At 42.9% G+C, this 24,290-nt stretch overlaps 3 protein-coding genes and 1 non-coding gene across 7 annotated transcripts in view; 1 reads left to right on the plus strand and 3 right to left on the minus strand.

Moving 5' to 3' along the window:
• LOC135397262 (inactive tyrosine-protein kinase 7-like) overlaps positions 1-4,858 on the minus strand; it is a 59,878-nt gene extending 55,020 nt beyond the window's left edge. The window contains exon 1 of the mRNA XM_064628713.1: positions 4,665-4,858. Coding sequence (XP_064484783.1) covers positions 4,665-4,716 — 52 coding nt within the window. The 5' untranslated portion in view covers positions 4,717-4,858. The remainder of the gene's footprint in view (positions 1-4,664) is intronic.
• An 825-nt stretch (positions 4,859-5,683) lies between these two features.
• Positions 5,684-7,291, plus strand: LOC135397267 (MAD2L1-binding protein-like). Its single transcript, XM_064628721.1, has 2 exons — positions 5,684-5,951; positions 6,512-7,291. Exons 1-2 carry the CDS (start codon positions 5,745-5,747, stop codon positions 7,118-7,120), a joined length of 816 nt encoding a protein of 271 aa, XP_064484791.1. The 5' UTR covers positions 5,684-5,744; the 3' UTR covers positions 7,121-7,291.
• Trnat-ggu (transfer RNA threonine (anticodon GGU)) lies at positions 6,025-6,097 on the minus strand. The gene has a single exon. It is a non-coding gene; the product is annotated as a tRNA-Thr (tRNA).
• A 425-nt stretch (positions 7,292-7,716) lies between the features above and the next one.
• Positions 7,717-23,968, minus strand: LOC135397266 (FERM domain-containing protein 8-like). 4 transcript variants are annotated; one of them, XM_064628718.1, is made up of 14 exons: positions 23,780-23,968; positions 23,098-23,131; positions 18,263-18,455; positions 16,750-16,995; positions 15,361-15,537; positions 15,019-15,120; positions 14,490-14,548; positions 13,120-13,286; positions 12,631-12,816; positions 12,054-12,183; positions 11,503-11,655; positions 11,316-11,427; positions 10,132-10,227; positions 7,717-8,725 (listed from the first exon to the last, which is right to left on the minus strand). In XM_064628718.1, exons 3-14 carry the CDS (start codon positions 18,432-18,434, stop codon positions 8,664-8,666), a joined length of 1,662 nt encoding a protein of 553 aa, XP_064484788.1. In that variant the 5' UTR covers positions 18,435-18,455; positions 23,098-23,131; positions 23,780-23,968; the 3' UTR covers positions 7,717-8,663. The 4 variants fall into 4 exon arrangements, with proteins under 4 accessions (XP_064484788.1, XP_064484787.1, XP_064484789.1 ...); XM_064628717.1 differs by lacking the exon at positions 23,098-23,131; XM_064628719.1 differs by lacking the exons at positions 23,098-23,131; positions 23,780-23,968 and adding an exon at positions 21,945-22,144.
• Between the last annotated feature and the right edge of the window lie 322 nt (positions 23,969-24,290).

Genomic DNA, 24,290 nt, shown 5'->3' on the forward strand with positions numbered 1-24,290 from the left:
TAGCATGCCTCCTGGGCAGACTTCGGGGGAAACTGTACCGACAGCCTTCCGGAAAGCCTGCGTAACAAAAAAAAAAGAAAAAGAAAACCACGGAAAAGCTCGGACAGCACAGTCACCGGTGGGTTCCGATCTCGACACTTCTCAAATCTTTAACGTGACCCTGGAGATAGGCTTTCCTGGATAGCGACACTTACTACGGAACTCACTCACTGACGTCAGCCATCTGGAGGGTACTAACTTCGAAAACGCAACAGAGAGGCAAGCCTGCCACCGTGGTGTACGTCCAGCAAGGTCTGATATCTGCTTTCATTTGTTGCCATATGATACTGGAATAGTATTATGAGGAAAAATAGATCCAGGAGCCAGTATGATGATACTGGAATAGTATTAAGAGGAAAAATAGATCCAGGAGCCAGTATGATGATACTGGAATAGTATTAACGTTGAAAACACGGGAATTACTTGGGTACGATAGAGACATTATTCAAGCAGTACAAGAACTTGGAGACACAAATGGACGGGTGTACGGAGGGTGAAGGTCTGAACTTCAGGTCATGCATACATCATGACAATAAATTCGCCAGCGACCGTGGGGCGCCCCTGCGAGTGACGTCATCCAGGTACATCCCATTGGCAGAAAAGGAACGCTCGTGGAAATGGCTCGTTTTCGAGTCCTTTTGTGCACTGAAAGCAAACACCCAATGCTGACTTCCTTTTTTCCTTTTTTGCTGCACGCCGACCACGGAGGTAGCCAAGCCGAGCCAGCACAATCCAAAGATCAGCAACACAAACCAAACCGCATCAGAACTCTTGCCGAGAAGCGACAAAACCCTTTTGACCACTGGGGGTCATTCCACTTCCTTTCCATGATTTTGTTTATGCCTTTCTCAACGGCACAATGTGGCCAACTGAGGAGTGCAATCTCCTACCGAGTGGCAAGCGACACGGAAAGCCTTTCATCGAGACCTTTTGTTATGTGATCTTCTCGGGGGGCTCAGCCATGCATGCGTTCAGCGCGAGACAGCAATGACCCCCTCCCGAAAGGACCCCATGGGGTCGGAAAAAAACGTTTGTCCCCATGGTTGGCTACTTCTTTGCAGGACACGCCGACAACAGCGGGTCGTCTGTTTTCGGAAGAAACCACTTTGCGCGGTTGCCGTCTTGCTTTTTTTGTGTGTGTGTCGCGCTATGTGCAAGAAAGAAATGTTCGTATGGAAGATATGTTCTGCGAAGTTGTCGCGCTCTGTAGGATCATGGAAAGAGCATTTTGCGTGAAGGTGTGAGGTCTTTTTTTTTTTTTTTATTATAACGTGCGTGCTGAAATGAAGGCATGTAATATTATAGTACTATGTAGCGTTTGAAAAGACGTGAAGTTGTTTCACACTTTACGGGCCGATTTCAGCAGCTCCTGCCGATTTATTTGCGAGACAGGCGTTTGATGAGATTGTCGACAAAGAGTTTGTTACTTCGGTGCTTATTATACCCCGGAAAAACATGACTGGTAGTTCTGACTCGGGAGCGTGTTTTTGATCGTCTCTGTATTGCTTTGTCTGGGCGTTTAATCATTTTCATCATTGCGGTCAAGTTCTATTTGGGAGTAGATCTACATGTGATGTGAGTCGGCATATTTGTGTGAGGATGTGACGGATGATCAGCTCCGGTGTTGCCGGATAAAGATGAGTTAAAAGCAACAAGACGAATTTTCAAGACGGAATTTGCCAGAAAAGCCACAGCCCAAAGGCCACGTGACCATGGGATATGTGCAAAAAGATACCTTAATTCAGGTATTCTTCTCGATAGAAGAAATCGGAAAGTGTCAAAACTGGTAAGTTCGGGTGGCTTACCCGCAGCCAGGCTCACCTCTACTCATAGAAAAAAGAAAGATTAATAAAAAAAAGATAACAAAATGAGATACATATGTGAACACTCCAAGGATGAAAATATCTGAATAGAATATACGGAAACTGCACATGATTTCCTAGTTTCCAGGGTCTGCAAAAACAACCGTATTGAGCTGGTGCAAAGATCATATAAGCAAAACAGAACACTAAAAAAAACAATAAAAAGAACAGACAAAGCTAGATAAGACCTAGATAAAGATAAAGCACTCTCTCTACGACGCCGAAACGTCGTCAAGAACGAATTTCAAGAGGGTCCAACTCTGTTTACTCAACCTACACTTCATTACAAAGTGGATTATGGTAAAAAATAAATAAATAAAGGGGCTTACTATGCTATTATTAGGGGGGAACTGTCATTACCTGCGTTGTTTACTTACAAACTAGTACTTACTACTCAGAAAACAAAAATCAGCAGAGCACATACACTACCGTTACAGCACAAACTAGTTTTCCCGCGAAAGCACAAAAACAAATGAATAAAAACTCTGCTTCAAACATTCTTCGCAAGGCAAACGGTATTGCAATCCCCTCTCCACACACCGAGAGTAAAGAAGAAAAATCCAAGAAACATCTAGGAGGAAAAAAAAATCTCATCCACAAAAGGCCAAGCAGAACATACCAGAAATAAATGGCGAGCGCAAAAAATAAATAAATAAAATAAAAAAATCCCGAGAAGTACCTTCGCTCGGGTATACTTAAAAGATCGTCCCGAAGCCTGAAAACAAGTTGCGTAGACAGCTTCTCCTGCGAAGCAAACGCCAAACCAATTAGACTACACGCCAAACCACTACAGCGAAGGGAAATATGCAGAAAGTAAAAACAAGGGAACAAGAAAAAAAAAAAAAAAAGAACTTGGTCGGCAACACAAAGTGATGCCGAAACTTGTTCTACAGCAACGAAATCATCATCGTACGATGCAAGGGCTACCTTTCATCACAACCCGCTTCGTTTCATTCTATTTTTTACGTGCCTATCTTCCGGCTCGTTAGTATCTCAAGTAGATTTTTATTGTTTTTGTTTTTTTTCTTCTGCTGCTGCTTTCGAAACGCCTCCATGTATACTGCGAAACTAGAATGCTGGTTGTGTTGGATATCCATTTTCCCGTTCGGGACACTTTAGAAATCGCTCTTTCTTGTAAAATTATTTTTAACGAAACGGGCAGTGTTGTATTAGTTATTCGTAGCTAGAACATTTTTTGCGTTTGTTCATTTTTTTATTTTGAATCAGCATCGCAATTATACGTCCTGGTTCCAGAAAACCGGCTGAAAACTTGACAGCACAGCCTTTGGAATTCGAACTCACCACGTCCGAGTCTTCGACATTACCGCGCAAAAACCTTTCGTGCCGTTACCCACAACAGTATTTGATTGATGTTGATATTGACGGGGGCGGAATTGAATAATTGACGCGTTTCATAATTATTCGAGAAACTTCGGCGGACCAATATCTCCAGAAGTAACAAACATAAAGCCTTGCTGCTGAAGGATATCAGTGGGAAGATAACGTGAATCCCTACCGATATCAACATCACATTAACCGAAGTTTACTCTATGGAGGTGTATTCTCTTGCTCGACGGCGGTAATTCAAAGCCTTTCAAAGCGTTAATGCAACCCCACAGGCGCCATTTGGAAGGGAAACCGACAAACCGCCCCTGCAGAAAAGTTCCGAATTATTAAAGTTGAAACGGTCGCTCATAAACAAATAAAAGACTGTTACAATGCACTAGCAGACACACTTCAGGGATCTCAATCTATTCAAGGAGGGGGGCACTGTCCACCGCGCCTCTTCATACAATATTCACGTACTCATTAAACGCCGCGCCGGAACAGCAACTGATTTCCCAGAAAGCTCCTACACATTCGGGACACCATTACCATTATTAAACTGGCTAGAGCCGTGCCAATTAATCAGGACACAACTGCGATGCTACAACCGAAGGTGCAACCAACAACATAATTGTATTTCCCACTGGCAACATCCACGTACACCAATGTGCGCCGGTTATTAGAAATAGTACTATTATTATTTATGTTTCAAACATGGAACTAATATTTCCAATTCGTGGCGACAACTCGTTGCAACATGACAATTTGTTGCGGAAAAAAATGCAAAAATGAATCACGCAGACGGCATCAGAGCAGACGACACAGACCTACGCTGCGTTATCGAAGATGAGACAAACCCAAAACTCCAAAATCCTAACGATGCGAAGTTGAGAACGCTACAAACTCAACTACTTCGTTTGCGTCTCTACTTCTGCATATCTCGCCAGACTCAGGGGAAATGCTACCAACAGCTACAACTAGCTCGTTCGCGCATTTTACACCCCACGACGAGCTTTTGCAGAAATCAGTGACTTCTCCGACCGTCTGCAAACACGCGTCCAAACGCGATTGCTATGATAGCGTCCGCTATGTTTGTTTTCCCGTAGACGATCGCGTTGTCACGACGGCGAAAGGGAAACAACGAAGTCGATCCACGTACTATTGAACGGCCGTGGGGTGCACCTCTGGGGTGCACGACCTGCCCGAAGCACGCTCATGCCATGCTCACGCTCAGACATCCGATATCACCTCCCACCAACGCGGTGCCCTCATAAAAGTAACACTGTAACAAACTGAATTCGTCGTCACTCTGAGCACATCGAACTTTTCGGGTTTGTCTTCCTAAAAACGGACCGGCACTGTCAAAGAAGTCACATGCACGCGTCCATCTTTTGAGATGGAGTTATCAAAAGTTCCAAACAAAGCTCGCATACTCACCGATGACAACCGACGCAGTTAGGACGGTTTGTGTCAAATCCATGATGGGCATGTATCTGATTCTGGGACCAGTGAGCTGTCGAAACACGGTGAATATCACTTTGACGAGAGCACCGCCGCTAATTCACACAAAGGCCGAGCACCCAACACAAACATGCCGCCATTGGAGCAACTTTGCTCACCAATGTCAATCGCGGCATTGGGCGCACGAGCAGACGGGAGAGGCAGGAGAGGCGAAGAAAGAGGGACAAACGGCACTACGAAATGTGCGCGCATGAAAATAGTCCGCAATTTCAGCGGTGCTTAGGTTAAAAGACCACAACAGAAGTACGCACCTGCCCAATATTTACAAGCAATACAACACATTACCGCTTTATGTACACTCATGTTCTAGGCTGCGCTGTTTATCGATATAAATTTTCTGAAGTTGGCTTTGTTTAGCGGTATTCATACGCTTTTGAATGTCCGCGCGGCTAGACAGTGTATTGACAGATCGAGTTCGGCTGTTTTGTTCTTTCCAATACAATTACACGAAGGACGCATAGAAAACTTAGACGTGTCATGTGAGTTGCCACTAGGAGTTGTTAGAAGCTTGCTCTCACTACAATGTATTCGTAAAGCGGCACATGGCAATGTTGTGAACAACAGACACAATGTCAACATTTTTGACATACTGTCTTGGGTATCTATGCTTCTGTCTTGTGCTTAAACCAATTGTGGCTACGAATGGGGTATTCGTAGCCACTGTGGTGAATGTCAGAGAGAAAAAAAAAGGAATATTACACACGCTTCGCAATGGAAAGACCAAGTGCACCGCTTGCGGCGGCGTGCGGTTATGACCGTGCACTGTGCTGCCACCTTGAGGAGTTGACTGAAACTACACAGCAGAAATAAATACAAAATAAGCACACGACTTTCACTCTTTCACTACATAAGTAACAGAAAAAACTTTAAAAATTGACTGCGTTCTTATTACGCGCATGATGAGATGAATTCGTACTACAAACTAGAATCAAAACATAATAAGAGTCGAATCGGCCGCGTGTGCCGTGGTGGTCAACGAACTGACTTTTAAAAAGAATGGCGCCACGAAGAAAGCAAGACGAACCGCTGCAGCTTCGCATGCGTTTTAGAAGTCCAGTTACCACGGTACAGCTCGGTACTTTAGTCACTGAAGTAATTAAGCATGTCCTGTACGACAGAGAGCGGTTACCGATGCCATTCGACCAGTTCAAAATGTTCCTACGTGACACTTGGTCAAAGCATTCGCTCTCCGAGGATGTGAAGGTAAGTAATGCTTCGCGATCCAGCGAGTCAACTACTTTTTCTTCGATGAAAGATGAAAGTCACTGAAAAGGTTAGCCAGCTGTAGGGATCGAACCCACATCTTCTGGATTACCGGTCCAGGGCTCTACCAATTGAGCTAAGCCGGCCTCAGAACATCAGTCTCTTGTACTTTTTCTTGTTTTCGCGTCCCTTGGCTGGTTCCGCCTATCACTTATATACCAACTGACCCAATTAGCTTCTTTATTGATGCAATATTACTTAGCTTTGAGGATGTATCCCAAAACGTGCGCGTCCCAAACGCATGCGTGGCACGACAAAATACACTCAGAATCTCCTAAAATGTAATTCAACGGCGCAATTTATTTTAAACACACTGCTTAGTATTTTGTTGACAAAAACTTTCCCTTGTCACATCTTTTTTCCCCCACTCCGTGCACATGCTGAGAAAAATTAAAAATGAACTGTTAAACCTGACAAAGATACCGGCAGAGAGCCGATGCCAGCAAGTGAGATGTGGCAAGTGTTTGCATACACTAACTTGCATTTAAACCATGTCGTAGGCGGCGCAGCGATTCTCGCTCCACAAGCAACGCAGAGCAGCGGCATCGTTCAGCAACATGGACCGCACGCTCTCCACCATCTCCAGCATGGTCCAGCAGAACCAGGTCCACGAGATCCGCGTCCTGATCGGATCAACCTTCGTCACTCCCCGTGAGCAGTATTCCATCAGGGTCCCGCACCACACTACCTGCAACGACTGTGGAAGCGAACGCGGCCTCCGCCAGTGCCTGCTGGACATGTTGAATACCATCATCAACAGCAGCGCCGACCACGCTCGACTGCCCCCGTCGGCGAAGGTGTCGACGTTCTTGCGGACGAACCGTCGCCATGTCGTCGACGACGAGATGGAGATCCAACCGAATTTCCGCATTCCGCGGAGAGGGAAGGTTGTGGAGTTTGATTTCCTGTTGAAGAACTGTCCTCACTCCGCAGAGAGTGGATCACGATGCAGCAGCGACGAGTTTCTGTCTCAGAACGAGAGTTCGTTGGAGTACGGACATGGAGCGACGTCAGCGGATGGCGCTGACGCAGTTGTTTGGGTCCAGTTTAAGAATGTGTTTTCGACGATTGACATTCGGACCTTTCGGCAAGGCTGTGCGGTATTGTGACAGGTTGAATGTGTGCTTAACATGACTGAACTGTTAGGATGCATAAAATGTTGCCAACTTCTAGTGCCAAATTACTGCCATACTGTTTGTAACTGTCAATGTGATAATAGGATTGGTACGGGAACAAGATGGGGTACGTTAAGGATAAAAATATTACGTCATTTCAAATGGTACTCGATTTCTGACATGACTCTTCCAAAGAATACTTCACATTTGTATGACGCTTTGTTTGACACACAATGTTTTTAAAAAGTTTGGCTATCTTTTAAAGTACCGTACTTCAGCCACTAAGTACTTCCGTTGGAGACATCTGCGAGGTTTTGGGTGTAGAATTCACTTTGTTGACTTTTAATTTATTTTAATTAACCGTATTAAACTGACTGATTTAACCCCACACAGAACCGTATGGCCAAAGCGCTGCATGGAATTTCTGAAGCGTCACCCACATAAACAATCCGATGCAAGTTCCATGTCAAAAACTGTTTCCCTCTTTAGTTCTGCAATGTTTCCCTTTTGGGGAAACATTTAGGGAAAAGAAGAAAATTAACATTGATGCATCGATTAAACGAGGAAGATGCAAAAGTCAAAATTGGGTGTGTGTTGTTCTTGTTCTTTTTATTTAGTTGAATGGTCTAGCTTACAACTCAAAAATATCGTAATAAACTTGAAGAATATGTGCAAAGCATGTCACGAAGCTTAACAGCTGCTGCCTTGGACCTCAACACTTCAGCTTAATTTCTTTTTCAACTGCGTAACATTACACTGCAGATGCCATAATGATTTTATGTGGATTGCAAAAACAAGCATAACATCAAAGCGGTGGCCCCTTTTAATCGGTCCTACAGGATGAGCCACGCACAAGTACATTCATTCGATTCGTGCGATATAAAATTCTATGTAGTAAACTTATTTTGTAAATATATATAAATTTAAAAAAGGGGTACCATTTAAGGGTATTCAATTTTTTGTGTGTATTAAAAAACTGTAGGTACTTAGCACTACCGAAACTAAGAAATATGGTGACATTTGCGGCAATGCATGTAAATTTTTCGCATTAAATATGTTCAGCTAGATGCAATTATCATTGATGCGTAGGATTAAGACAAAAACAAATTTGAAAAACTATCTAAACAGATTAAAACTAACTTTGCGTAAACGTAATACTGGCTACACACATCCCTCTTTGACGCAGAAAGTGATGGCGCGACACGTACAGCTCTGAACACAGTTAAGCAGGACAGCTTAGGTACAATAAGAACTGATGCTTTCTGCTCAGGGGAGTGAACAAAAACAAACAAAAACAGTTCACCGGGAATCACTGGTCACTACACTGGGTTACTGTTTCCACGGAAACAAAAAAATACTCGAGCACGGCGTGGATCGCGGAAATGCTGGCGCCTCCACTCTTTGTACATACAACGTGCCATATCCACGTATCACCTGTGTGCAGTATCACATTTTAAAATGGGAACGTCGTTGCTCACAGCCAGCAGGTGGCTCTGTGAACGCTTCGCGTCTATTTACAATACAGTAGCCCCATTGGCTATCTGGGCCGGCCAGCTTCATTTTTGAAGGCCAGCGATCCTCGTGAGTTGATGTAGTCCCCTGCAGAGAGGAACAATGTTTCAGCTGCTGAGCTTCGTAACTCAGGTGTGCACTCAATGAGACAGGGACACAGGAACGCTCTTGCCACATTTTCTTCCATGCACTCTCACATTCCAACCATTAACTAGGATGCAAACAGATAAAAAGCTTATCATTTCAAGTGCTAAAAATGTCTATGGTACCAGGACTCTTCAGCATTTTTGAGTGCGCATTTGGAACCAGTTGCCGATAGAAGTAAGAAACACCCAGCTGTTCTCAAAATCATTACAGGACTTCATTCTGTCGGAGGATCGAATACATATATGGTAAATCCGTAATACGCCGATTACAACGAATGGTTGCTCTATTTTACAGTGACTGTATTTTGTGGTTATGTGCTGTATTTTACAGTGATTTTTCTAGACATTTCTTTCTTTTTTGCTATCACTGTTGCCAATGTCATTGATGAACGTCTTTAGTGGACCCATCACTAGCCTCTGCTAAGGGACCACTCAGTTTTTGTGACTTTTTACCTTGAAGAAAAGACCAAATAAAATCAAATCAATCAATCAATTCATACACAGACGTACGAACCGAGGTGGGTGGCAATCTTCCAGATAGCAACGTAAATTAGAGCAGCGCAAATATTCGAAACCTCAATTTCGAATCGAATTCGATTCGAAATCGAGTTCGATTCGAAATCGAAATACTGTTCGCTACTCGAACAGTATTTGCAGGCGATTTCGAGTATTTGCACTTTTTTGAATGTTTTTTAAAAAATATTACTGAAGCAAGGTGTAGCACCTTCGTTGGCACACTTTTACGGCGGCAATGTGGATGTAGGGAATTTTGTTATTTGCGCAGCTTCAACAAAAATTGTGGAGGCTGAATCAACGATTAGTATAAATACAGCATTGAGGCCTCGCGAATGGCCAGACAATGTTACATGGGTGTTGGTGTGATCTAAATACTGTATTTGCCCCCCAACTGATGATTCAGTGTCTGCAATTTACATCGCTGTCCTAGGGAAGTAGTCTCCTAGAATTGTCTAGAGAATTTACCAGAACGTCCATGGGACGTTTCTAGGACACCCTGAGGCATTTACTAGGCAGCCGCTGGGACGTCCATAGACAGTGCCCTACCCATCTAATTTCCTGTGGGAAAACTCATAAAGCCACTTGGCAAAGTAGCACTGGAATTCCACACATACCTAGTATATACAAAGTTTGTGATCCAACGGACACATTGTGAATGCGTTCGACGGCAAACAGTTTACAAAATACCGTTACATATTTAAGTAACCACAGTTATTAAAACCTAATTTTAGCACTATGTGCAGTGTTTAAAATGCTGAGGAGCATTTCCCCACCCACGTTCAAAAGTATCTTTGTGGTGTGCCACGTCCAAGACTGCCACGTTACACTTACCGCGACTGCTGAACCTGGCAATGGACAGCTTTCGCATCTTGCCAGAGAGCCCCTGTTCGTCGCGGATCTTCTTCGCCGTCAGTGGTATTTGGACATCTGTAGAAGACCAATGTCGTCCGCTATTTAAAGGAGCAGCGAAGTGACATCGCTGAACAGTTTTATCTCTGTGCAATTGAATTTACAAAGTGCCCCGAAAAACAAGCAGTCCGTTGAGCCCCTTTTGAGGCATTGCCAGAGCGGCGTAGCTGGCCTCCCGACTCCACTCCCATTGGGCCCTGCCGCCGCTCAGGTGACGCCAACCCCACTCATTCTCTTACAGGATTCCAGAAGAAGGGAAAGGTATTCTAGAGCAGTTCTAGACCTAGTATTCTAGTGCAGACTGTGTAGGAGTGGCTCAGGAGAGCTAGGTGCCGTACAAGTTGCGAATTTACTGATTTTGATCTTATTTATTTATTCGATCATTTATATTTTGTATTGGATTGTTGGTTGGGCACACCAGTGACGACGACAGCTGCTGGCCCTACTCTCTACGACGAGTGCAAGCCGCGATGTCGGGCGATCTCGATGCCAATGATGAGACGCTGAGCACGGTTAGGGCCCTGTGTTTTCGGGTTTCATATTTTTTTCAAAATCGGGGAGGTAAAAATCGGGTTTTATCCTGGGAGCTATAAAACTGGTGAAACCGGGCCACATCAGGTGAAAAAAACATGATTTGGGGTGAAAAAAAGAAAACGCGCATCTCGCATTTCGTATGAACACGACATGCCCAGCGACCGTGCTGAGTGGGAAGTGTTGTATGTGTGGCCTAATTGAATCTTCAGCGATTCCCGTTTTCGGGTTTTACCCTAATCGACGATGATGCCAATCGTGGGGTAAAGACGGGTTTTACCGGGTTTAACCCCAAAAACACAGGGCCCTAAGCATGGTCTGATACCAAGACTAGCCGAAGGCAACCCTTGGCTCAAGTTTCCATGTGGTGAAGGAGGAAGAGGAAGCATTAGCTCTGCTTTCTCTATCCAGGTGGCGTGAGCTACGGTCACCCTTCTCGCGCACAAATGTGTAGCATTCGTTGTCCAGCCCACCACATCCGCGAAGAAGGAGGAGAAATCTACGGAACGATCTTCCACTGCTCCTACGAAGGGGCATCAAACGTTTTCACACACTATTCCGCCCCCGCATCTTACCCTCATCCGAGTGTGTTCCCGCGCCGACTCCGTCAACTTCATCCTCCGCCCAAGAAGGTCGCTTCTTCAGTTCTTCAACTAGGGTCGCTATGAGGGCGTCCATCAACACCGCCTGGTGAGAAGGGAACGCAGTTTTTTTGCAGCTGCTCCAGTTACCTCTGCATGCTGCAAAGAGCGCACTGTGTACCTGTTTGGAGAAGAGCTGCACCATGCTGATTTCGTTCTGCCCCGGCTGCTGGAACTGCAGAAAGAGGCACGGCAGACAGTTGGGGTTCTGCGGCTGGGCTGGATGGGCACAATCCCAGGAGAGGTGCCTATACTGCAGGCTCATCAGCACCACCTGCAGTTAAAACTCAGCATTATGTCGTACGTGGTCACCTGCAACTTCTGAATGTTTGCACCGCAAGGGAACTGTGGCTACAAACACTGCGCAGAAAGGGTGGTTGGCATGTGTCCTGGGCAGACTTCGGGGGAATTGTACTGTCGGCCACATAAGAAGTCTGCCCGAAAATTTCAGAGAAACCTCAGACAGCACAGCCAGTGGAAGGATTCAAACAGACTGCATTCCCATCTTCAGTGTACCATAACCCTTCTTTCATGCATTGGGGGGGGGTATTTGTCTTTCTTACTCTTTTTAGCTTTTTACTACTCAGATTAAATGACAAAACCTGGAGCACTTCACTGCAACTTTGGCAGGTCTAAAAAAATCAGAACCGTACACCCCACCAAACCACTCACCGGTTGACTGGGGTCAATGACGTGAAGGCCCTCACGGTTGATGCCAACCAGAACTGGCAGGTCGTAATGACTCATCAGCGCCGCAATCCCGCTGACCGGCCTCTCGATCTGGGCGTTGAAGAAAGCACTCCTACGTGAGCGTAAATAAGCGCGCAGTATTAAACGCATCGCCCAAGGTACAGCACTAATGCGTTTTTATGGTAATGTATGCATTTTTATGGTAATGTATGCATTTTTATGGTAATGTATGCATTTTTATGGTAATGTCTGCGTTTTTATGGTAATGTGCCAACAGAAATTGGGAAAACACAACTATGCAGGATTCTCTCACAGGGTCATGAAAACTGCCTCAACACCAATATTGTTTTTCAAGTGATTGTACCAAAAACAAACAAACAAACAAACAAACAAAAACTATGCAGGCACAGTTGCGCAGCATGTTCTCCTAAAATTACGTAATTTAATAATAAATAATACGTAATTACGTTACATGTCTAGAAAAAAACAAAAGAAAAACAAAAAAGGAACACCTGTGTCTGCACAAAGCAAAATCTTTTTATAGTGGGACAAAATTCACCCGTAATACGGCAGAGCCCAGCAGAATTCGAGGTATTTCCGATGCAGACGGTGCTCCTTGACGGTGGCCGACATCCCTTTGAAATGCTCGGCAAGACGACGTTCAGGACCGTTCTTGGCGCCGAGGCCGAGCAGGAACCAGTGGGACCGGCACGCGTGTTCCGGAAGGAACTCTCGTATCCGGGACCTGAAAGTTGCCACAAAGTACGAACACAGTCGGCAAGCTGAACTGGGAAAAGAAATACTGTAAACATATTTCTATTCGCGACGCATTAATTTTCTCGAATTTCGCAAATCGACCGCAAAAAAAAAACGCGAATAATCGTACACTCAAACATAGCTTGACGTTGATGCCGCATAAGGAACCAGACCTGGAATCGCGAAATTATAAATAGTCGCGAATAACTTCCCAAATGCGATTCGCGAAAATTAATACATTAAGTGGAATAAAAATACGTTTACAGTAGTCATTAAAAGCCCGCAGTGTAACCTGAAAAATTCCGGGGTATGTCTCAGTGCGTCGTAAGGGCCCAGTTCCAGCCTCGCTTGAATGGCGGCCAGAACCATGCAGTCGTCGATTTCGCACGGGTACCTCCCGTCGAGGACATTGCCTTTAGCTTCAGAGTACAACATCTTCAGCATCTTGTCATCTGTGATCTGCGTGAAAGGACACAGACAAGGTTCAGCCTTATTCGATGCTTTTGTTCCAGGTATAATACCAATTGTAAGTTACTTACAGTCAGAGCTAGTTTGTGAAAAGAGTAACTGAGTTGCAATTATAAAGAACGTCTGAGCGAGTTCATTCTAAGGAATCAGGAGCAATTGGAAACTGATGTGATGTACCAAAATATAGCACCACATGCGTAGCTAGAGCCTGAAGTTTTAGGGTTTAACCTGTTTCTTCACCGAATTTGCACCCCGAATTGAAGGTTGCCTCTTCAGTTTGAAACCCGATTTGTACCCGGCAAATTGCCCTCACTTTTGCCTCACTCAGGCGTCTGTAGGAATGCATACTAACTTGTTTGGCAGCAAAGGCAGTTACATCACTGTTTGTACCAAACCAGTACAGTTCGTTTGGGTAATAGAGTCTGATTTCTCCCCAAATTTAGCATACTGGAAGTTTTCCCATCCGAATTTGCATGAATTTAGGGCACATGTCGATTTCCCCGATTTCTACCCCCCGAATTGGGGAAAATGATTTCCCGAAAACATCAGGCTCTGATTATAGCTGAATTTTTGCAGCTACATACACCAAAAGCGGTAACTATTTACAGTTGCCGGTTAACTAGCTAAAAGATGAAACTGGTAACAGTTACACAGTAACAGGTTACACGTAACTCGCTTCCTACTCAGGGCTGTACAACAGCTTCCACAAGTTACGCTCTGATAGCTACTTCAACAAAATCTCAAAATTTAAGGTGGAGCCACTGTAGAGTACCTCCGGTACATTAAAGATGCTCAAATTTGTGGTACTGCTACAATTCTGCACGCGCCCTGTGGGACGTGGTTGAGGGGCAACCCGAAAATCCAACCAGGGGGCACCACCCTCCAGGTCGTTTTGCCGCAAACAGTTCCTTGGGGCACAGCAAAGTCGACAAAGACTAACAAGTGATTGAGGCACGATGTCCTCATTCTCCATTCCTGAACGTTACAAGTCCATGCACAGCCTTTCATGATTAAAAACCTCTAGGATTGACACCCTGCTCAGTTTCCTTGCCCACAGGCACAACACTATGCAGTCCTTAATAAACGAAGTAACGTTCAACTTAGTGGGCAACCGCTCAAAAAACAACAGAGGCTTTCTGGGTACGTGAACGTCGGTAGCAATGCAAATTGTTTTCCCGGAACAAAAGTTTGTACCTTGCGCTCTTCGTTTTTGTCGTAGAACACATTTCGCTGAAGCGTCAGTACGGGTTCATCTGAAATATAAAGAGGTACCTAAGAGGTATATAAGAGGTAAAGAGGTATTAAGTACTCAAAGAATGTCATTCTAATGCATCCTACTAAAAGAGCCTGAGCATGGGAACACGTAAAGACGACACAACAACCCCGGCCAGAATGTGCAAAACTGTGGCCGATGAACCAATACACAAATTCACAATTAAAATTATGGAACTAAAAGGGAAATGGTAAACAAAGTACGTACGAATCAAAAGGGTACCATGGTACATGGTACAACGGTAGTATCACGCCTCATGGCGCGATACGAATTGTTCGAGCACATCATCCTCCGCGACAGACGTTCGATACGGGGTGCTGTGCGCTCAGATTCTGGCTCGCGTTAATGAACCCTCACATGGGCAAGATTACTTCGCTTAACGACCACCTAAGCATCGCTCTGCGGCTGCTTCACGATATCGAGCTACAAATTACTATTATTAAAACCTACCAGAATCCAGTTGATGTTTTGTCGCGTACGTGTACTTTTTCAAGTACTCCGCCCACTTGTCGCGGATGAGGCACGGTCGGTGCTGCGGCTTCAGCTGGAGCTCTGCGAGATACAATTAATTTATTCATTATTAATTCATTAATAATTCATGTTACTTTATTACTGGTTTATAGTGTAATTAATTCATTAATTCATGTTACGTTATTGATTTATACGGTAGAGCTATTATCGCATTAAAAGATAACCATTGAAAAACTGGACCAACAAAGTTTTTGAAGTAACGGATCCTGCGTTTGATATTGACGAAATAAAATCGATTGGTTGACTGATTAATTGACTGACCTAAAAGTGGAGACGTCATCCACAGGGAAAAGGCATCCACTAGCTGGGGAGGAAAGTGCATCTGAGTTTCGTCCTGCGCAATGAGCTGCATGATTTCCTGTGCCGTGGCCAGGTACATGTTCTCCACTTCGACACACAGGCACAACTTGCTAAGCAGGTATACGCAGATTTCTTGTTCTGTTTGCAGAAGGTTATCTTGAATCAGTAACATGCAACTTACCAATCCAAGCTACGCTGAGTCTGTAGGCTTTTCAGTTGAGAAACAGATGTTGAGATTTTTTTAACAGTAAACTTACGTTTTTACTAACTTACGTTTGCCTTACTGCGCCAAGATATTCGAGCCTTCTTATATATGTTGTATATATATGACATATTATGATACGCTTATTTATATTCTGCTGCATCATTCATATTATGCATGTAAATGATATTCTTATATGCCAAGACATTCGAGCAAGCAACATCTGTGCTACACAATATGAGGGCGTCAAGCATGCTTAAGGGCATGTCACTCATGCACAAACAAAAGTATAGATATGAGATGAACACGTCGAAACTAGAGTTTTTAGACAAGTGACTGATTACTCCACTCTAAAACACTTGTAGTAGGCATTGCAGGAATATGTGAAACTAATATCGTATTACTGAATTATTATTTATTTCATTATTGGGATACTAGTTTATTACTAAAAAAAAAATGTAAACAGTAGCGGTCTACAGCAGCACGTACTATTTTTAGAAACACACAAAAAGCACTCAAAAATAAAGGAAGAGCACGATTTAAGAAATGAAAAACACGTGCACACAACGGTACCCTCCATCTCACAACACACTGAAGACCGGAAGTGTCCCATGCTAGAACTAAGATTGCATCCGACGGAAACATCTCCTAATGTCATTTAAACTTACAAAGTACAAGTTGAAGAACCATAAACCCAAATAAACCTTATTTTTAAACATTCCACAAAAGAGACTCTCGCTGCTGTCTTTGCAGCTTACAGATGGCATATAAGGATACGGGTAGGGATATATGGGACATATAGGGATATGAATAGGGACAGACAGGGATGGCATACTAGGGAGGCCCTGTGGCCATTCATGGGCACCAGAAAAATAGAAATAAGTAAATAAATAGCACTACACAGGAACAAGCACCTACAAAATAATCTGCACTCACTTCACCCGAACCATGAGACAACACTGCTCACTCGGCGAGTAAAACTGTCTCTCCAAGGTTCTACGAGCACGCATTCTGTGTGCACAAACAAAGAAACTGAAGCAAACCGTGCAAAACATAAAAATAACGCACACACGATGCTGGAACAAAAGTGTTACAAACTAAATTTCATGCCACGCATCAAACGTGATAGCTGGCAGGCAATGATTCACTTTTAGCTGGAGCCGGTGGAGGTTGTTGCTGCTGCTGCTGTTGGTGCTGGTGCGGAGTGTGCGTCGTCAGATGAAGCCGCTCTCTCGGTTGAGGTCTCCAGCTATCGTCTCGACTCGTTGGAAAGTAGCAGTGGTGAGACGGGGTGAGGAGACGGGCTCGGAGGACCGAGGCCGGCAACGACGTGGCGTACGGGGAGTGCCTCTCCAGGATCATCTCCCGATCTTCGACCGACCTCAACGAACCCACTGTGAGTGGAGGATCTCCCATTGTTGTTGTTCCTCAAGAACACTCTGTCCGCTGTTTTAGCAGTCTGGAGCGACATGACGCCTGCGCGTCCTGGGTCTACTTCGTGGGGAACGTTGTCCGTGAAGTAGGCCCAGGACACACGGTGCCCCTGACTTCACTTCAGCGGTGTTCTTCATGCACTACTTCCGCGTCGATACACTCTGCTGTAGCTCTGTTGTCTCGTAAGCTCGCAACGATCTTGTTTTTTTTGTTCTTTTTGCAGGAACTACTTTTTTGTTATGCTTTAAAAGTTTATCAGCGTCACACCTCAAAGCGGATACTCTGCACCGATAGGCGTATGGTTTGCTAGGCAGTAGGCACACTCAATTAGTAACACTACGTGCCATATTTTACAGTAAGACCAGTTACAGTAAGTCAGTTATGACTCGATTACACTTTACAGCAAGTCTCCTTTCACCATCAAGTACGGAGACATTTCGATTTGGGAGGGGGCAACAGGGGCGGCCTCCCCGGGAGCAGGGGGCAGGTTTCAGAACTGATAACATTGGCAGTTAATAGGAACGCTGACGCAAAACCTTGAGAATTTTTTGCTGTAGAACGTATCGTTTTCCTATTTCACTCTTTTAACTTACAATTTTTCTGCCAATATTTGAAATGCACTTATGCAACAACAAATTACCACGTGTGTAGCTAAAAATCAACAGCACGTGTGCAAATCCTGGGCCTAAAATTGTTGCGCAAACTTTTATGCACATTGCTTCGTGAGAGGAGGGTTGTATCAAGTTCGTCCTGCCCAAGGCAGAAGCTGCCCTCAGTACGGTTCCGGTGAAGCATGTGTCATCTTCTCTGGTTGGCAGTTTAGTGCATGTCGTCTTATTCTTTGTGTACATCCTTGTCTTTGTTTCCACACCGAGTGTTTTATCGATTTTAATCATAAGTTTCCAACCTGCCCAAGTTTTAACACTTTTTCTATATATGCCAGCCTTGAACCATGTCCACGTAACTCCTTCACTCCTACGTCTATTTAGCGCCACCTATTAGACACTCTTGACAACGAGTCTATTAGACAAATTCCTATTATGACTATGTGACACTTTTTAGTAAACATTTGCCTATGTCATCCTTCGCAATAATACTTGTGCATTTGTATGATAATCCGCAGTAAGTGCCCATCACGCTCTAAACTAAATACTCTTAACTGCTATATCCATGTTATATACTTTTTACATTTTTCTCTATACAACACCATTGCCAGGTGACACATACCTGAAAGAGGAGAGCTGTCGGAACGTGGATATTCCACCGGAATGACCGTCACATAGTTGGGCGTCATGTATCCGTCGCCGTGGCGATCCATTTGCTTCATCATCGTGGTCTCTTCTCCTACAATGTCGTCTTCTTCTTCTTCGTCGTCGTCTTCGGGAACGATGTCTCGCATGGACACAAGACTTGCCTTTTTCTGAGCAGTGCCGAGCAGTTATGAATCACACTGTTTCTCTTTTTCACATTAACAAAAATAAACACATTAGTAGACCGTTTCTCACATGAACAAAAATAAACACACTAGTAGACCGTTTCGTGCAAGAAACCATGATAGCGTGCATTTAGAGACATGCTGTTAGTGTTAAGTGCTTACACATTTGTGTGCCACAATAAAAGAATAATCTAACAATAAAATCTATGGTACAAGATAAAAAACGGGAACGTACATGCTTGGCTGTAAAATATTAGCATATCGTACACCACTACGCTGCTATTATAACTTAACACTTTAAAACCATGTTAATTCAAGATCACTTAATTGAAAATGTCAATTAATTTGGAGGCATGTTAGTACCTTTAATTAATTATTTGCACACACTTGCTCTCAATAACAAATTCCTTATAATTCAACACTGTTCTTCCTGTAATTACTGTACTTCCAAGTTAGTTAATTATATATACATATATATGTTAACGAGTTGAACTTGAATTCGATGTAGCGATGACTCGCTGGCTAATTTGACAAAACTGCTTTAATTTTGCGGGCACCGGCAATTTAATAAACAGAGTGGCCAAATATTACGATCCTTTGAAAATTCCGTCATTACGACTATGCCATGCAAAACTGAAACCATAACTACCCATAACTGTATTTATAACTAACTATGCTTATAATTACTGTAACTAATGACCATAACGACTTCCGAGACTTGATAGCCAACAAAATGCAATAAATGAGCCTCCAGGGTCTCAACATGCCGTATTTATCCTGACTGCAGGTCAATGCCATCATAACATTTGCGCCGATTGCATGTAATTCCGTATTTAATTAAGATTAAAGTCATACCAAGTTCAACGAGACTTCCAACACAAATTTCTCGCATTTCCCGCCTTTATGCGTAAGATTCCACGCACCTAAATTAGCATGCAACGAATGACAGTTCACCGACTTCACGCTGCAGAACAGTAAAAGGTGGCGGCGAGATATCTATACCTTAATACAGATAACTAAAAGAAGGGCACCGGCATAATTGAGAAACAAAGACGGCCTGTCGCAGAATTGCGTCAAAGAAAGTGCGCGACCCAGAAGTGCAGAAAATTGGGCGTTTAACCCACATTAGGGGAAACAACGGAGACACTGTGCTCTCACTGTGGCTTATGCTATAAGTTTTCCCTGTCAGGAGAACAATAGCAGGTATTCTTTGTAGTAATGTGGGACAGATCTCTGTTGTTATGCAAAAAAGGATGCTCACACACTTGGCCTGCACACGGTGTGCCAGTACTATAGGAATAAGATAACGTACTGATAAGAGTGAGCTCGCAGGCACTGAGATAAGTGAAGAAAGCAGTTGAGAACGATATGTCTGAATAAATTTGACATCAATTTAGCTAGGGTATTTCAAGATAAGTTTCAAAGAAGGGCTAAAATTTTGTAGAAAGTTTGTAGCAATGCTGATTAGGAACCCAAATTACATAGCGCATACAACGAAAATTTCGAAAAAGATGAAGATTGTGCAGGAAGAAAAACAAGGATATCAATTAGCGAGGGCAGGGGGTTGTCAACATTAACTCTCCTCCAGTTTCTCCGCATTTTACTTCATATTTTACTGAATTTTCTTCAACTTTCACATATCATACAGTGCTTCCCAAGATGAAGTAGCGGTTCAAAATGAAACAAACCCAAATAACAATAGTTAAAAGGCTAAAACCCCTGTGTCGGGGAGACAAAGAAGGATGGACACAAGCAGCACTGACTGACAAACTGTAATCTTTTAATATGAGTTACCAAACCCCACATATAACCGACCATATACCGAGATAACCCTTTTTAATAAAAATAGCTTTTGCGTGCTACACCATGCGTTTGAAGACTCAGTACTATATGCAAAAAAATCGTAAGTATTCATAAAAATTCATAGATAGGATGTCATTCGGTCCCGTGGCTTGCCTAAAAATTGTGAAAATTAAATGATGCTGCCCTTCTAACATTTCCGATGGTGTATGTTGCCGGATATAGCTTGTGTGTATGCATTCTCGCATAGTTTTGTGGCAGTTGAAACTTTGTTACGATATTTATTTTGCTGCATTTTAAAATTTTGAAGTATAACATGTACTTTTGTACTAAATATATCAGCTAGAATTAATTTCATCTCCATAATTTTCGCCTCTACAACTCAGCTAAAGAATAGCCAAAAGAATGGCGGAATTGGAGGTTGCACCGTACAGGAAAGAGCGTTTCTTTTTCTTTTTCATAATTTGTCGAGGCAAACTTGGAAACTGAAATCATTGACACACCTTCTTAACACTCCACGGACCACCGACAAAAAAATTCGAAGTAAATAACGAGAATTGGTCGAGGCAGACCACAATTAGGAACGACACAGACACGTAAGCCTGTCTCTAAGTCTTTTTCCTGAGTTGTTTGAAAAAATTCAACTGCCGGTGCCATTTTTTTACGGAACGGAAGAAATACTGTACTCTTTTCGTATTTAGATACACACATCCCTTTTGGCTCAAAGACAGCAACTTTAGTAACTTTAGTTACATTAACAAAGTAACTTTAACACCGTAACTTTGACGTTATCTCGTTCCCTTCTGTTTAACACTAGTTTAAGCAGCGTAATAAATATTAAGTACCCTTTTCTGTTACTCCCCCTGCTTCTGTCGTCCACATCCCATTTAATTTGTGAACTATCTCATTAATCTCATTAATTTGTAACATATTTTTGTTCAGCTATTCAATGTGCAAAACCTGCTTGCCTCCATGCAGGCTGATAAAACTAGGCTGTTTTTGTGACAATATTTACAAAAAATGTGCTTTCCGAAATTCGAGAGAGAGGGCATAACACCAAACGGGAAATTTTCCCGTGGAGGAGCAGACAGTTACCATGGGAACAGGCACGCCTCGTGGCTTTCCCAATGCAGGACTGCATAGGCATAGGACATTGCTTGGTAATTGGTATATTCGAGAGACAAACCGTTTGATCTTCCAATGTGATTCCTCCAAAACTGGGAGGGTTGCTTCACGACCCCGTTAAGTACAATTTAACAAATTATGATCTTTATATGACAATAAGGAATTCTGCCAATTTTGGAACTGGCAAGCATCGCTTTTGCCAGCAAACACTTCAGTATGACACAAACATAAATGCATTACAATTGATATGTTATTTAGGCAAAATTAAATGCAGCGTCCAAAAAGAAAAAAAAAAGAAACATACAAGAAACATCACACATTGTAACACATGCACATAAACACATACAAAAGCACACCCTACACAACCGATTAAATAAAACAGCCACGTACTACAATTCGCTTTTTTGGACCACGGACTCACTGCATTAGCTGTGATTCTACGACGTATTGTAATAGCACACTACTTTTAAAGTTAATCGGACAAGTAAGCGTAAATACAAACGTGAACCTGTCATCTAAAGATATGCCACAAGACCACCACAATCCTACCTTTACGTAGCACGTCAATTTCCCTTTCGAGATTCTCAAATCCAACAGACACAGATGAACCGTCCCTACTTTATGCGGAAAGAAGAGCGAAGCAAAGTGACCCCTACTTTAAACGTCCTTTCCTCTCTGTCTAAGAAAGGAGGACGAAACAATAGACAATTACGGAGACAACTGCCTTCCAAACCTGTTTTCAATTTGTCACACTTTATATCTATGTTTTCTTTTTGCTTACATCTTGTTCGTATTTTTTTTTCACGCTTCCCATCCCCAAGGCAGGCCCAGAAGAGTGAACGAAGCGTGCATTACTCGAAGTGGTGTACGGTGCGGGCTATTACTGCTAATTGGTTTCTTTTTTTGGCACCGTGAACAGCTTAATATCGTCGCTATTCAGCATATTCAAAAGAAAATTTCCTTGTTCCACTGACCGACAATTTCTTTTAATATAAATAATTATTATATACATACAAATATATTAAAATATATAATATGAAAATAAATAAAATTTAAATGTAATAATAATATATTAACATACATAATAAGTATAATATAATACTAATTTATACAATATTATAAGTATAATTAGACTAAAATTATTATCATGAACTATAATAGCCAGTTAAATGAAGCCGATTATCATCGATTTATTTAGCGAATAATCTTGACATAGAAGGGACCACTGGTACTCTAGGTGCCTTCCAAACTCACTTGGTATCACATTCTTTACAATAAATTTTTCGAATGAAAATTTAAGCCTGCCGAGCAACACGAATAAGTTACATCGAACAAAATATAACTTACGATAATAGAGAGAGAAAAAAAAACAATGCGATTAACGTGTAATCTTATCTGTTACCGTGTGGCATATGCAGCACTTGTCCAGAGCCGAAATTTAAGAAAAGAAAAGAGGCGTGCGTAGACGATACTGGTTACTTACGAAGCATTGCGTCTAACGTAATAATAACGATAATTTGTGGCCCTTACATCGAGAGACGACTGTGTCTAATGTGTGCCTAACAAAGAAAATAAATAGTCGCAAGATGCTTTCAACGTACATAACCATTCTACCTGATATGTGGCTGTATGCACTACCGTCAGTACTACTGCAGAGGACGACGACAACTTGCATGCTAAACACATAGTACAAAATACTCACACTGCAACATGGAAGGGGAGACCACCACCGGATCCTGCGGGGGAAAAAAAGCGAACCCGACAGAGAGAAAAGCTACAGGGGGTGTTGACAGATAGGACAGACAGTATAGACAACACTGTGGGGTGTACGGGCACGACAATGAATATACTGTGCTGTGACTTCGCGACAGAGAGTAGAAGACAAGTGAAACAAACTACCAAAACGGAAATTGATTGTCACGTCGATGTAAGTAAAAACAACGTCGCCTTTGAGAAGAAAACTAGTATAGTTCTGATTTCAAACACCAATAAAAATTTTGGCTTTGTGCTCCTGAGTAGCCTTCGTGCATCGTGTCATTATCTCCGCACGCCGGCTTATTAACAGTAAAAAAAGGTTGCTTTATCTCTATGACGCAGCCTAGCCGTTGAGCAATAATATGATTAGATGATTAGAACCAGCACTACGGCAACATATACGGGCTATCAAAGACCCCTACGTCAATGGATGGATAATCTCTGCGAGTATACTAACGCGTCATTCAACGGTAGCTGCATTTTTAAAGGTTGTAACCTACATTAAGGGATACTAATTCACCGATATTCCTGTCAAATAGTGAGGAGTGTTAGCAATGTGGAAGGAAGCAGCAAAAATAGCCGAAGCAGTTGGTGAAAGTGCTGAGTACGCAGTTCAAAAACTGCCTTACCTGCGTTTCTGCTTCCATATTTGTGAAGGAAAAAATGGTTGTCAGTCTTTTGAAACACCCAGTGACTTCCTGAAGACAATGAAGTGAAACGAATGCGGTCACAACATGATTAAAATGACCCTGGAATTATTGCACGTAGAATAATATCACAACACAACAGCGGCCATGAAGGTATTAATGCGCCGCATTGCCGCTAGAGACGCTCTTGGCGCTGCAATACAAGTTTCGGTTCCGTGCCAGCAGAAACCGCATGGTGTGTACAAATTTGCTGCGCAAGAAGGGGACCCCACAATTTTTCCGGGATTGAGATGCCCTCGTGCAGTTCTGTTTGACAGTTTTCGTCAAAAAAATAAAGACTGCAAAAGCGACTACAGATCGCGGGAAAATAACAATAGTAAAAATAGAAAGCCACCACGAAACATGAATGCCAAGGTTATGAACCTAAATATCTCAAATTTACAATGGAAAAGAAAAGCAAGGTAATTATAGAAACTCTTTACCTTGGCGTAGT

This window comes from Ornithodoros turicata, chromosome 6, assembly GCF_037126465.1.
Source record: "Ornithodoros turicata isolate Travis chromosome 6, ASM3712646v1, whole genome shotgun sequence".
In the NCBI taxonomy this organism is placed as follows: domain Eukaryota; kingdom Metazoa; phylum Arthropoda; class Arachnida; order Ixodida; family Argasidae; genus Ornithodoros; species Ornithodoros turicata.